General features: G+C 33.9%; 1 protein-coding gene across 4 annotated transcripts in view; it reads right to left on the bottom strand.

The window, feature by feature from the left end:
- Dgkb (diacylglycerol kinase, beta 90kDa) overlaps positions 1-16,292 on the bottom strand; it is a 543,021-nt gene that overhangs the window by 452,634 nt on the left and 74,095 nt on the right. For 2 of the 4 annotated variants that reach the window (XM_013024002.1, XM_013024003.1), the window contains exons 3-4: positions 13,845-13,865; positions 4,362-4,515 (exon numbers count right to left, since the gene is read on the bottom strand). In XM_013024002.1, coding sequence (XP_012879456.1) covers positions 4,362-4,515; positions 13,845-13,865 — 175 coding nt within the window. The remainder of the gene's footprint in view (positions 1-4,361; positions 4,516-13,844; positions 13,866-16,292) is intronic. The other 2 variants (XM_013024005.1, XM_013024004.1) reach the window with 1 other exon arrangement.

Genomic DNA, 16,292 nt, shown 5'->3' with positions numbered 1-16,292 from the left:
CCACGCCCAACCCAATAGTGCCAACACATCATGTAATGCAACTTCCAAGACCCTGAGACACAATAAGTACTTCCTCAGTAAAAATTAATTGCCTCAGATATTTTGCTGAAGAGATGGAAAGCTGACCATAGGAAGTACTAAGTAAATCTAACTAAGTCTATTTGGCTCCTGTCGTGTCCCGGCAACTTCAACAGTACATAGCACATGATAAATGATAGCATTTGAGTGGGTATCCGTGTGCCACCCTTTGAATAGAGTTTAAAAAAATATTTGAGTAGAAATATACATGTTGCTTTCTGATCTTGAAAGCCTCTTCCTGTCTGTTCTCAGCAGTCTTCACCCTTCCTTGCCTACTCTATGTGGATAACTAGAAATTCCAGGTAGCTGGCTCTCCAATGGCTCAGTCAATTCTCTTCCTCCTCAACTCACAATTGGACTAAGGTATTTGTTTTGCTGTAAGATAACTGTTTACACAATTGTTTATCTCCTGCCTGAGTTAAAAAATATTCAACTTTTCTGAAAAGTCTCTCATAGAATATGAGAGAATATGTTTAAATAAACATGCGTGGACACATAAATTAATGAATAACTGAAGTATATAGCTCAATGACACATCAGGAACAACAGGAAAATACCCTTTTGAGGGACTTATAGCCAATGTCAGACATTTATCATTACAGCATTTTAAATATGGTTGAAAGGATAAGTAGTATAAGTATCTGAATGAGTTAACAAATTGTGCCAGATTCTCTTTGAATTTCCATATTCTCTGAGAAACTAGTAATAACTGATAACTTCTGCTAATTGCTGTCTTGTAAGAAAAGAAACACAATTTGGTTGACAGAAGTTATTTCTCTCTCTCTCTCTCTCTCTCTCTCTCTCTCTTTCTCTCTCTGTGTGTGTGTGTAGTTAGCTTAGGCTGTCATGGGGTGAAGGGACAGGGATGCTACTAGAAGAAGATGTCTTTATCAAGGTTACCAGGGTTGCTTCCCAGTGGGACACTCTACCTCTTCTATCTTCTTAGTCATAGAGTTCCTAGTACAAACCTCATGCAGACTATTTGATTCCAATGACATTGTGGTAAAGATGTTAAGGAGGAGATGCGTTTTGCTGTGGAAATCAAGACAGAGGGAACATCATGTGAGAAAATGAAGACTTCCATGTAAGCAAGGCAGGTTTAAATCCTAAGGACCCGTTGGATCTGAAAGGGGTCTTCAGTGCATGGGGCAGGGAGACAGAGCATTAGGACTGCAGGCAAATTCTGTAACCTGCATGCCCTGGAGAGCCCTTAAGATGACAATATCTGGCTCCACAATGAAGGTGGAGCCAGATATTGTCATCTTAAGGGCTCTCCTTATGTCACTTCAGAAGAGGATGTCTAGGAAGACTGGTGACAAGGGTTCCATGCATTCCTATCTATACCTCATGCACTTGTTTCATCAAAGCAACTTTAACTGGCTTTACATACTCAGGATTTATATGCTTTTGAGAAATAGAAGTTTAATATATGAACATAACAATAGATGACAGTCAAGGCTGGAAAGTTGGAGATTTAGGAGTAAAACATTATCGTTGTCCAGAATTTTATTTTAGCGATGGGAAGTCAGAGCCCATCAGAGAGCCTGGTAATTGGTTGTCTATGACATGAACACTAAGGAAGCAAATCATGAAACGAATCTGATGATTGGTTAAAACCAGTCTTAATGAGTAACAGGGAACATCGTGTAATTAAATCAATAGAAAGAGTGAAACGGTGAAGGGAAGGAAGGACTAATATCTTAGTGTGTGGTAAATCAACAGATTTGGAGCCGTTCACCAAGATGAACTGTCAGTGAGCCTGACAGTTGGATATCTTATGAGCAATCTAGAGAATAAGCTCCATCTGGAATAGAATAAGTATGATTTTTTTTGTGAGCTAAAGAAACGATGATGGGTTGTGCAATGAGTCTTTAAGGAATTTTATATCTGAATGTCTATTTTTAATATGATGTGAAAATTTTCATGTGTGTTGAGACTGGATGGAAAAAATGAAAAAGACATGAACTTTGAAAATTTGAATATAATAGATCAAAAGGACAATATCAATAGTAATTTATTTATGTATAATATATGTTTTTAACTAAATAAGTGTCAAAGCAATATAAACACTGGTATTAGGAATTGATGTATTAGGAACTTGTACTGGCAGCAATATGCATGCTTATGAAAATTCTCTCTGGGTATACGCGGTATTCAATTGATATTGATTGAAAAAATAAAGACAGCACATTATCAAGTCATAGCTGGGAATTTGGGTCTACCTATAGAAAATAATATTTTAATGTCTCTAAGAAGAATAATTCAAATAATATACTCTTAGGATGAAAGTAAGATCAGAAGTTGGTCATTGGAGTCAGGTGCTAGTGGCTCATATTTGTAAACTTAGCCATTGAGGAAGAAGAGATCTGGTGGAACATGGTTTAAAGTCAGACTTGGCAGAAGAGTCCATGAGATTCTATCTCAAAAAAAAAAAAACCTAGCAAGAAGCAGGACTGGAGGCATGGCTCAAATGCCAACTGAACAAACCTTTTGAGCATGTATAAAGCCATGAGTTAAAAAATAAGTTGATCTTTAGATAGTCACAGAAATATGTTTAGGGATCTGCCATTCATAATGACCAGAAGTACCATCAGAAAGATTGACAGGTATTACATTGAGTATATCTTCAAAAATCTGGAATCCAAGTTGAAAAAACAAGATGTTATCATTTAAACAGGCAGTGAGAGGGAATTATGTTACAACAAATACTTCACATAAGCAATTTCATGTCATAAAGTTCCAAATGCATAGTTAGGTATTCTAAAATCAAACAAAAACCAGCTATATGCAAGTACACATTCATATACAAACAAACCAGATCTATTTATAAATTTAGAACAGTTTGTTCTAGCAAAATTAAATATTTTATTTCATTTGTATTTCCTATATTTAGTAATGATAGCAATGCCCTTTCACCATTATAGGATTTCTTTTTATTAAGAAACTCTTATTTTTCATATGCAGAATAGAGTAGCTAACCTATTTTTCCTAAATCTCCAACAGGAGATTTACAAATCACATTCTAGCATCTTTCTGTTCAGAAGACATCTGAGATTTTTTCAAGCTTGAATAAATAAAATATTATTATTAAGCAAAGTTCTAGGAATAGAAAGACATTTATTTTTCCAGTATCTTATTCAAGGAAATCTCAATTATTTAATTGTGTTTCTAATGTCCCTTGTTCCTTCCCATGTTCTTGGAGAAGAATATATGGTAGAAACAGCCCTGGGATTCTATGCTTCAAAATAGGCCAATCTTTGAAAAGGAATCAGAGTTAATTTATTCCTGCTACATAAGGTTTACATCGTCTTTATCCTTTACAAGTAGGTCTGTGCAGAGTATGAGATTATACCAATAGTTTCCTTGTTTTTTTTTTTTCAGGTTATGACATCTGATTTGATTTTTACTGTTGGTAAAGCTGAAAACTGACAGTATTTATTACGTGTTCTACATATTCTTAGAAGAAGGTAAAGTCTAGATTTAATTCCTTACAAAATCACCAACTTATTAGAATTGTTCTTCTTTACCTGACACAAACATATTTTTCTGGCATGGACATTCATTTGTTTTCAAAAATGTAAAATATTTCATCTTTCCAAGTTAAATAAATGACCCTTTTGTAATTTATAAAATTTAAAGCATAACGGTAAATTATAGCATGAGGAGAAAATTAAAATGCTTAAATATTTCAATAAGTATAAGGAATTGTCTAAAATTAAGCTGTTCAATCTAGAACAAGACCAAAGATTGAATCTCGTTCAGATAAAAAGAGCAAGTGTGATGATCTCTTTCAATCCATGATCTAATGAGAAATACTAATAGAACTAAAGCAAATTATGGGAAGAGAAAAACTATAATCAAAATGCTATACTCTTAGAAGCCTTGTACTAGGCAGAGTGGCATTTACTAAGCTCCTCGCTTTTTAGCTGGCATCTCTATCTTCTTCTGATATGAAGATTTGCATTGTTACCTCCTTATATATGTACGGAAAATTTCAAAATAATACTTCTTAGAAATTTGATGAACTATCTCTTAAAATTAGCACCTGGAAGACATAAACTTCAAAGTCAAGTGACAGATAATAATAAAATTTCATGTGATATAAAACTATTATTATATTGGAAACATTGTAAAAAATTTATACAGTGATAATATGGAAGTAAAACACGGGTATCAAAGGCAATTTTAGTCATATTTTCAAACTGATAATGATTTGGTTTTTGACATATTTTTACTATATATATATATATATATAAACACATTTTAAAAATAAATATACTTACCCCCTGAAAGGAGAGCCGGCTTACTTTTTACCATTGGGCTGGAATGGGGGAACTTGTTGCTAAATGACATGAACAAGTGTGCTGTGAAATCGTCAGGAAGCTCTGCTTCCAGGAATGTCTTCATAAATAGCTTGAAACCTTCAAAATCTATCGTCTGGAAGACAACAATGTTTAAACACATATTTTAAGATCAAGACACATGTTATAAGATTTTGTGTAACATTTAAAATCTGTAGCGGTAAGAATTAGCACAGACACTTTGCCTTTCCAAAACAGAAGTATTCACATGAGAAAAGGGTTGGGAAGTCCTACACTAGTTTTGACAAATGAGATGCATGTTTCATCTCTGATGGTAAAGTAAGAGATGGAGATTTCTGATGAGATATTTTTATCAGCATAGTATTTAGAGGACCTGATACATTTTTAATCTTTTGAATCTGCTAACAATTGGGACTGTCACTCCCAGTGTTACTGAGATGCAAGGGTTAAATCAGGTTCCTGGCTGAAAAGTTAATGTTGGTTCATGCATTCACACTACAGGCACACTGAAAGAACAGAATTTCTCATCTTCTTTCCTGGTCTATAATGATGATTATCACTTTCAGAAATTTCAAAATAAAATAATTATTGCTTCACATAGTTCATGCCTGTAATCCTAGTTACCGAGGAGGCTGAGATCTGAGGATCATGGTTCAAAATCAGCCAAGGCAGGAAAATCCATCAGACACTTAACACAATTTAACCAACAGAAAAAGCAAAACCAGGAGAAGACAGGTTACTTAAGTGGTAGAGCACTAGTTTGAATAGAAAAGCTCAGTGACAGGGCATAGGCCCTCAGTTCAAGGCCCAGAACTGGCACACTCACATGCGTACACACACACACACACACATATCATTAATGCTTCAGCTACTTAATAAGATCAATTGATAAAACATCCTCAAACCTCATTTTAGTCTTTTAAAGAAACATATACCTTTCACACCCTTCCTCACTACAGTGCTGTCTTGATCAGACTTTCATTTGGAAGTCATTGATAGTGCTGAATCTCTTGGCTACCTAAAGGAATGGCTAGAGAATCCACCTTGGGACATCCATCTCAGTAAGAAGTTTTCACAGAAACCTCCACAGAGTTCCCTCTTCCTCTGCTGAGGAAAAGGGCAGGCTGGAGTCTGACTCCTCCCTGGAAATTGGAGACCAGTATGCCCAGATTTTGTAGAAAAGGGCAGTGAATATTATCATTATAGATGTGGTGAAAACACTTTGGAGGAAAGGAATAGGAATGAAAGAGTGTTTCTGAGAAATGGATAAAGATAATGTAGAAGAGACCTGTGGCAGTGTTGTAGGTCCTGTCCCTCTGAAAGAATGATCAAACGTACTAAGACGAAGGTGGAACAAAGCCGTATTTGTCAAGAGTAAGAGAAGCCAAGGAAAGATGAGCCTGAAAGAAAGCCCTTATAAGGCTGCTTTTTCCCCCCTCCTCACACAGTTTAATGTACTGAGATGACGCTAAAAATAGGCCAAAAGTGAAATTTGGCAGGCTGTTTTCAATTTTTCTCAAAGCCCTGGCAAAAGAAGAATACAATTAATTCTCCAAACTGTTATTTTTAAAATGAAAAAAGTCAACTTTTCCTATGTGATGCATTGGAGGGAGATAGCAGAAGGTGACTAATGCCTATTATCATTATTTATTATTATTGTAATTGCTGCTATTATATTGTGATTTTGGATAAGCCTAAGGTGGAATACATTATTCAAAGCTATCACTGGAAAAAGTAAATTGTGAAAGATTATCTCATGTGCAAGCTATATACGTATATACATGCAAGTATATACATGTACTTCACACATAGATACATGTATACATGTATGTGTATTATATGTGCGTATGTGCATATACACATATATGTGTACATACAGACATACAAATACATATGTAATAAATTTTAACTTAGTCTCATGGAAAAGAAAAAGAAACCAAAACTTCTTTTTATTAATAGTTCTTAGACTCTGCCTACACTCTGCCTGACATTTGCAGTTTAGTTTAGTTTTGCTTATTTATTCTCAGATTTAAGATATTATATTGGTGGTTGTAAGGAAGTATCATTTTGTCTTCATTTAATAAATCATTACCATCTCAGAATTATAAAAGCTCCAAAAATTGAATTGCGTAATTAAAAACTGTGAGTTGTAGAACAATATAACAGTTTTGCAAAGGAAAAGTACTTTCAAAAGGTATTTAGAGCTGGACACTGAAGACTCACACTTGTAATCTGATGATTTGGATTCAAAGCCAGCCAGGTAAGCCAAATCTGGGAAACTCTTATCTCCACACAAACAGTAAGAATCTAGAACTAGAAGCACCCTTAAGTGGTAGAGCACCTTAATGAGTTCAAAAATCTATCAAGAGCCCAATCTTCAGATTTAAAGCCCTAGCACTAGCAGCAACAATAAACAAAACAAAGGCTACACATTACATTAAATGTAGTAAACATTTAAAAATACAAAGACCAACAGCTAGGCAAAAGTTTCAATTAAAAGTAATGCCTATTAATAGCATTCATTATTAGACATATTAAACAGAGGTAATCCATGCTCAGTTGGATGAGTAACCAATACCAGTAGATAACCCTCCACATGTGTGAAGCCCCTGATAGAATTAGGGGTTGATTTTATTGCAGAATTCTGTGAAATCTATGGGACAAAAAATATTTATAGGCATAGGGTAGGAACAATGTCATGAGTGGTATGGCTTCATTCTGAGTCCTAGATCTCTGATTGTATTCTGTTTAGCATACACAAATAATTAGAGACTTAGTCTTTTCAGGCAGACAGCCTGTATAAGCTCTTGAATCCAAGACTAGCTATGTGACTATGCAGATATGATTTCCTCTCAAGGAAAATTTTCAACTATAAAATTAAAATAAAAGTACCAAGACATAGCTCTTAGCTTTTAAGGAGGATTAGAGCATTTACTATTTTTAAGGCACCAGAAATGGGATACAAGTAGTAAAACAAATATAAACAGTATTTATGTAATTATAATCAAATTAAGTTTCCATAACTCCAAGTAATATTGAAAAATTAGCCTTAACTGCTATAAATACCTCCATGTATATTTCATAATCATTATGTTCTTGGTTATTGTCACTGTTTATTGTCCAATGGTTATTCTATAAAATTAAGAAAGTGAGGGAAAATGAGTAGGGAAGGGATGTATTCATAAACTGCTTTGTTAAATGGCAACTCCTTCGTAAACTATTTAAAAATGATAAAAATAATAATCTAATATGTTTTTAAAAATCTGACCTTTTAGAAGGTTCAAAGGGCTAGATGTCAGAAGTTTCACAATGGGCCTCATTTTGTAGAATAATAATACTTTGAAGCAGCTATTATAAGAGTTTGATGAAGTAACAAAAAAAGCAAAAAACAACAAGAACAAAGCAAGAACAACAGCAAAAAGCCCACAGATGTATACATAAAACCAAAATCAGATTCTATTTCTTCTATTTGTGCCCTTAGTGACCCTGCGTAAGGAATTTAGAGGCTGACGTTTGGCTTTGAAACAAAACACTTGCCAAATCTCAATTATGTACTCTTTATAGGACTCTCCCTACCCAGCAAGGTCCACATCAAAATAAGCACCTGCAATATACTAATTAAAACCAAAAAAATAACCAGCTCAGAGAAGAAAATGAACCAAAATGCCTATTGTCCAGTTAACAAACCATACAATGAATGCTTCTGTATTGTTCTGTATCTTCCTAAGAGTGCTTGCTCAATTCTTAGACTTTCTCCCCTTTCTCAAATGCCCTAACACTCTTTTTCACAACAAACAAACAACTCATTTTAGCTCTATTTTCGGACCACTCTAGCTAGGTCTTTATTTCCTCCCCCAAAAGTGAAACATGAGATCAAAATTTCTGGTTTGTTGTCTAAATGGATAAAAGTGATATAAAGCATTTCATATACTTTTGAATATATAACATGTAAAACCAAAAAAAATAAAATGATGAATATAAGGGAGCATTGTCTCAAGTAAGACAGATATTTTTATCATCATAATTTGACTTTTTATTAGTATAGAGAATTATGAAGTTCAAAGAATATTCTCAAATCAGAACTTCAGGTTTGTTTTGTCTCAGACATTTGGCTGTAATTTTCTGTATTAGACAGCATTCATACTAATTCAGAAAGCAAGAATTTAAAAATAGTTTACTTTAAAAAAAACAAAAAACAAGTCTATTCCTGAGAGGAGAAAAAATGGAATCAGTATTTCTTTAAGTCCTCAATGGCATCTAGGAAATGATGTGATATTATTTTTTGCTAAATTTCCGACAGGGTGAACATGTTCCTCACCTTCTCCACTGTGTTCTTGCCAGCAAATCGCTCTCTTTTATTTTATGCTGATATACGTGATCCACAATGTTTAAAAGGTGACCATTCTTTATAGCTAACAATAAACTGACTTGACTAATGAGAAATTATTCTTCAATTCCTTTCCTGAGTAGCCCATTTCCCTTTTGTTCATAAAAGATTTTATGTTATTCAAATGATCAGATGCTTCTGATAAGTGAATGAAGTCTTTGACTTACATATTTTCCTCATCTCAGGGCTTAATGATTTTTTTCTTTCAAGTTTGAGTACAGTTTCTACTGCTAATATTGAAAGACATTGACCTTTAAACATAATGAAATCATTTATGTGTTTATTAATTTTTAAAAAAATAATGAGAATCGTTGGGCAAAATTTAATTGGATGGGTATTCAAAACTGGAATCAGCTGAAAACTCATATGTATATGCATACCCACAGTGTTTTAAATGTAAATGTTGCTTTTCAATTTTGCTCTTTAAGAAACAGGCACAGACTAGTTAGGGAGACAACAGAGGTAATCTGGAAAACAAAGGCGAAGGTAACAATGCTTGATAGGACATGTTCTCATTACCTTGCTCATGTAACTGTAACCCCTCTGTATAGTATTTTTACAATAAAAAACATATAAGAAAGAATAAAACATTAAGGGAGCAGCTAAACTGTTGCTAACAAGTCAGCAAAAAACACGTGTCTATATTTTCATTACTTTATTTGATCATCTGTACCCTTTGTTTTTAATACCTCTGTAATGCTAAAGTAATGACACCAGTATTCATCTGAGTGGGTTTAAGGTGGATGAAAATATATGTAATTTCTTTAACTTCTTTTGACGTCCTTTGGCAGATTTGGATTGGGGACTACCTCATATGCAGCAAATGTTCACTGGCACTGCTGTGGAGCAGGTTGAACTCCATGTGTTGGTATAAAGCTGTTATTGGAACAGACAAGGAGTCTCCCATTAGGGATCTTAAGTTTTAAGGAAAGGAATAATAGAAAAGAAAAGGCTGTATGTATCACATCAGATGAGATTGATTCCTACACACACACACACAAAGAAAAAAAAAGAAAGAAAGAAAGAAAAAGCAAAAAATGTATATAATACAGGTTTGGGGATTGCAGATTAGATTTAAAACTGCAATCTAATGATCACATAATAAGGAAGTGTGCTTTGAGTACAGATTTAAAGAAGCTGAGGGAATTTCCAAATATTTGGAGGAAGAACATTACAGAAAGACCAAACTGTTAGTGAAAGGCCCTCCCTGAAGTATAATCATGCTTACTGAGGAATGTTCTAGAACATGTTATATAGGATTTACTAGCAGAAACAGACTAGGTCAGAAAGACAGGCAGATTAGATAGTAGGGGATAAGTCAAAACATATTTCCAATTAGTGTGTAAGATGCTAGATCAACAGAGAGCTATAGCTTCAACAGGTTGAAAGGAACTGTTATTGGAGAAATGTAGTGGAAAATCAAATTTTAACATGACCTCACTCATTTTAGTAGATTCATATGACCATAAAAACATTACTTTTGTAATACAAATGATAGTCATTGGGGCTGGGAAGGTGGCTCAGTGGTAGAGTGCTTGCCTCGCATGCATGAGGACCTGGGAGCGATTCTTCAGCATCACATAAACAGAAAAAGCCAGAAGTGGCGCTGTGGCTCAAGTGGTAGAGCACTAGCCTTGAGCTGAAGAGCTGAGGGACAGTGCACAGGCCCAGAGTTCAGGCCCCACGAATGGCAAAAAAAAAAAAAGATAATCATTGACATTTTACATTTTCCTGAAACTCTTTTTTGTATTCTTAAAGGGTATTTAGTTAATTAGCTAAATAAATCATTGAACTATAATAGATTAAGTACATATCAAAACCACAAAAAAGGATTGGCCTTGAATCATCAATCAATAACGATTGATAGAGGGCTTATATATTTAAAATATTGTAAGTTACTGTACAAGAAAACTGTGATGACATGAGGTCTTAATTAGTTTCTAATTGAAATTAGTTGTTTCTTTAAAACATTTCTCTTTCCTTTTACCATAGAACTTAATTCATTGCACTCAACTGAAAACTGATGGTAAGACCATTTAGCCAATGGGTATATACACAGATATGTGCCAATATAAAGAGATGTTTGTGAGTTTGTATATGTATTTGTATTTGTGTAGCAAAGCTAATTTTCTAAGATTTCAAGCATCTTTCTTTCATTTAGGACTAGGGTTTGAACGCAAGGTCTGGTGTGCCAACAAGCCTTCATCAGCTTGATACCTTGATCCAAGCCCTCAGCCTTTGTTGCTAGTTTTCAGATATGATCTTGTGCTTTTTTCATAGGAGAGCCTTGAATCATAATGCACTTATGAATGCCTCTTATGTAGATGGAATTAGAACTGTGTACCACCATGGCTTCTGTATATATATTTTTATGTTAAAACATTTTCAGGAAATTTGTGATTTTAAGTATTTTATTTTTATTGTTAATTTTGTACTGTGATATTTTTTATTAATTTTCTCAGTGCACTTTGGTAGTCACCTGAAATTTTGTACATCAATTTTTTTAAGAGCAAAAACTGTAACTATTACAACTTCAATTTTTCAAGTGCAGTTTGGGTAATGAAAAATGTCTTAATACTTCATGACAAATAATCCAAAAGACTAGCTTTCCCTGAAAATAAAATGTATGCAATTGAGGTTTAAATATGATGTCACAAAATGAGAAGCTATTCTTTGAATGAAGATTGAAAAGATTTGATGAAGAAAGAATTAGAAATGTATTTTTAAAGTCATTCATGGCAAGAAAGACAATGATGCACCAAGATCTCAGAGTAATTGCACACTATGAATGATGAATTGAAGTGACATTAAATAGAATATTGTGTGGAAATATTTTATTTGAATATTTGTATTATCTTTAAGTAGTTATACAAAGGAGTTGCCATTCAGCAAAGCAGTTAATGAATTCAGTACATTTGGATCAATCTCAATCCTCTTCAACAATCTCACCTAACCGTTCTCTTCTTTACACATCATTATTTTAGGTAATGTGTTGAATGTTTTTGCCATTCAGCAAAGACATTTATGTATACAATACATCTTGCTCTGCATCACTTCAGAATCCTCAGCCCCCTTCAACCTACCTCTTCCCTTATATTTCTCAATTCTGCGGTATGTACAATGACTTCTTGCCTGCATTCTCCCCTTTTCCCCCCTTTTACTCTTCTACTTCTCTCCCCTGGACTCCACTTTCCCTTCTTGCAAGTATCTATATTTGGTACATATTTTGTTGGCCTTTGACTTATAGGCTGATTGATTAATATGGAGAGCAAAAATTTATTGTTTATCGATTTACTTATTTATTTTTGTGGGTTGTGGGGCTTGAACTCTGGGCTTGGGCGCTGTCCCTGCGCTCTTCAGCTTAAGGCAAGAGCTCGACCCCTGAAGCCATAGCGCCACTTCCGGTTTTCTCTTCATTAATTGGTGATAAAAATCTCATGGACTTTCCTGCCTGGGCTGGCTTTGAACCACAAACTGCAAACCTCAGCCTCCTGAGTAGCTAGGATTACAGGTGTGAGCCACTGGTGCCCACCTATGAACAGAATATTTGTAGCATGGTTTTCAAAATGTCTTGAAATAAAAGTATGTATTCAAATAACTATTTCTTTTTTTTAAATCGATGTAACTCTGTCTTGCCTTTGGATGCTAGAAAGATTTTTGTGAAAAATGAAACTCAATGAAAATGTCATGTAAATCTATGTAAGTATGCCTAGGCATGATTTTAATGAATAATGTCACTTTTCATTCATTTCTTACTTGTATGATCGCTTTTAAAGAACATTTTCCGAGGGTGTACTCAACACAGACATAGGTACAGGCAGATTTTCCTATGTAGAGTATAAGATCTAACACTTCTTTGCATCAGGTATTTAACACTCTTTAACTTCAGTATATTTGTAAAGTATGAACACTGGATGGCAAAATTGCAAGGTTTTACTCAATTATCTTTTTGTAGAAAATGTAGAGAGAGATGAGGTGACAAAAGCAATTAGATTCTTTTACTTCGTAAATTTCAAATTGTGTTATTTTATAGCTAATATGTTGCCTTATGAGTAGTTGCAACAGGTGCAGAAAAGCACATTGGCTGACTTAGTTTGCTCAATAAATATTTAATCACAAAGATGTGGATATGAAGACACATAAAAGAAGAGCATTTACTCTGATGAATAGCCCCTAAATATCATAAAGCCCATAGTATCTAAATTTGATAATGACTCACTGAGGACCTTCTGAAATGGAGGCTGGTGAATACCATCATAGTCAGAGGAGACACTCAGAAATGCCTCGTCCGGTGAGACACTACAATATAGGTTCTGTACCTCAACCCCTGGGTTCATTTTGATGTAACCAACTGCACTTTACATGTTGAGCATGAAATTATGAATCCAGCAGGATGCTACCAGAAATATAAAGAACTTGACTATATCCAGTACCACTCAAAAGAAACAATGTTATGGTTTTAGACAACTCACATATGTAAGAAAGAAATATTCCTAAGTGGTATTGAAAGTCAATATTGATATTCTCATAACAGAGGAATATGTATTTAGAGGAACCAATGGTAATTATGTACATAGATTGGGTTACTTCCTTAAATGTAGTTTACAAAATAGAATTTCTGGGAGAAAGTCGTTGAAGCAACAAATTGGCTGCCTTTATTCTGGGAGGACAGCAATGGTTTCTGTAGATAAAGTAAAACAAAAAAGCTCTACCATTTTAGGTTGAATATAATTAAATCTACCATTGTAAACAAATTAATTAAAATTCATCAAATAAATAGTTCAAAGTCTAATATATCTGGGTGTCTATAAAATTAGAACCCATATGTGGGATGATTTTGTATTCTATTAAAGTAATGATTTCTTCATTTGAGACACTGATTAGAACAATTTCTAACATACCTGAGCTCAATGATAACTTTGTGAATATTGTAGGCTAACATACTATCTAAAGCTTATAGGTACATAGGTATAGCTTAGTGATATAGAAGATAAATTCATAGTTTATATCAGGAAAAGGAAAAAAGATATATTTTAATAGAAAAGAAAATGTCTTACTTGGTTAAGAATGTCTGGTTTCTGTGCATGCAAAGGAAGAAAGAATACATGTGTTAATGGAAGGTAATTGATACTCATCATCTTATATCTGTGATTATTTCAGTATAAGTCCAAGTTTACAGATCAACTTTAAAATACACTCTACCCTCACAGGTCTCAAAATGTGGTTCCAAAACAGTATGCAGACTCTTCAAACACTGCCCCAAAACATCAAATAAGGAAATGAATGATCATGAGTCAAGGAGCAATCTGTTTTTCCAAACACCATGTGATTCTGATGTAAGCTAAAACTTGAGAACCAATCTTGAGATCAATCTTGGACTAGGAACTAAGCCAATAGTTCCTAATGACTCAACAAACATAATTTATACTATATACAATATGATGAAACCTTCCACATAGACTAGCAAAACTATAATACTATGCATAAAGATACATTAAGTTATGAATATATTTCTAACACTTAATATTTCTTTCTACTTGCATAAAACATCAAGTTGCCCCCATACCTTTAAAGATTATAAATCTATTTTTTATTTATCTATGTTCTCTCCATTCTTTAGGTTTCAGTGGAACAACTTGTTCTCAATTGAAAACCCAAGACAAAGAAAAAAAGAAAAGAAAGAAAAGATGAATGGAGAGAAACAGTTCATGCAACACCAGACTCTTCTCTCTCTTATACCAAATTCCACTACTCTCTTTGAGAACTTTATTTGTCCTGTGCTTTATGAATGTCTTCTTTCTATAACTGGACCATATAGAAATAGGAATAGGAATACTTACATTCTTTTACTTAAGGCTAATAGGAAATTTGGCTTTTGTGTTGTTCAGTATCTTTCCTTGCTCCTATTCTACTTATTTATGAGGGACGTTGTACTCATTCTGGCCTCATCAATGCAGTAAAGAATAAAGGCCATCAGTCTTAAGTGGGGACTCTAGGAAATTAAGGGTAGTTTTTTTAATTATTCCCTTTTTAATTATCTTTAAGTAATTTTACAAAAAGGTCTCAATTCAACTTAACTATTTCTGTGTACAATGCACTTTGACCAACATGATGGTGGTTATCAGTTATCATTAGGATTTCATGTGGGTAATCTTAGAAACAAGTTTATTTGAAAAGTTTGCCATATAGCTTTAGAAATCTCAGTCCTTTCTATGATGTTTATTCTGAGAGAACTGTTGATTTTATTTCTCCTACTCACTTTTTGAAGGATTAATTATTAAAATGTCTTTAAGGGATACAAATGTGAAAGACCAAACAGATTATATTTTTTAAATGAAGTTATATTTTTTAATTCAATAACTCAAATGAATTAAAAGCAAAATGATGCTTCTCCCACTGAAGTAGTTTAATTTAGAGGAGGAAATTAAAGTTAAGGGATATTTACCTTATTCACTTTGTGCAAATGCATTTTATATGGATGTTACAAATCCTATTTGTTTTAGAAAACAAGGTATTATCTATTTTAAAGTAAGATAGAATTAGTCACTTTTCTACTTTTTAATATAACAGATTCTCAATAAGTAGCTATCCATAACAAACAACTTTTAACTCATCTTTTAACTCAACTGCACAAACTGAACACTTGGAATTCTTTCATATATTTCAAATAAGTTTTATGAAAATAAACCTCAGAACTTTTGGTTCCATGATCAATATTGTAGGATTTGTTTATTTACTCATTGATTTAGGCAGTACTAGGGTTTGAGCTCAGGGCTCTACCCCTCCTAGGCAAGGAAGCAACCACTGAGTCACACTTCAAAGAGATATTCTAGTTGTTTTGCATGGACTTTTATAACACATATACTTGTTCTTAAAATAATTATATAAGCTTTAAATTTTTTCCCTGAGTAAAGATTCTTAAAAAATATTAAGATCAGTATTTTATTTCCATCTGAATTTTGGACTACTAGGGGGACAATAACATCTAGCTTTCTGCATTTCAGGGGAAGGAAGAGTGTCAGTCCTGGGCTTGAACTCACAGGCTGGGTACTGTCAGTCCTGGGCTTGAACTCACAGGCTGGGCACTGTCCTAGAGCTTTTGTGCTCAAGGCTAGTTCTCTACTACTTGAGCTATGGTTCCAATTTTTACTTTTCTAGTTGTCAACTGAAGCTGAGTGTCTCTCAGACTTTCCTACCCAGGCTGGTTTTGAACTGTGATCCTCAGTTCTCAGCCTCCTGAGTAGCTACATTGTCTTAATAATATATTTAATATAATCTACATACATGGGAAGACAGCATAATTTTTAAAAGGCTCTGTGTCTAACAATGAACTAGGAAGTCTATATAAAAGTCTATATAAATGCATCATAAGATTGTTGATGATCCTCATGACACAGATAATACACAGTGATATTAAGCCATAAAGAAATCATTGTGTCAACCACAATGGAGATAAAGTCAGTTTCCAGATGGATTTCTTCAGGGAGAAAACATGTTTAATCTCT

This window comes from Dipodomys ordii, unplaced genomic scaffold, assembly GCF_000151885.1.
Source record: "Dipodomys ordii isolate 6190 unplaced genomic scaffold, Dord_2.0 Scaffold72, whole genome shotgun sequence".
NCBI lineage: Eukaryota > Metazoa > Chordata > Mammalia > Rodentia > Heteromyidae > Dipodomys > Dipodomys ordii.
This window is presented reverse-complemented; position numbering and strand designations above follow the sequence as displayed.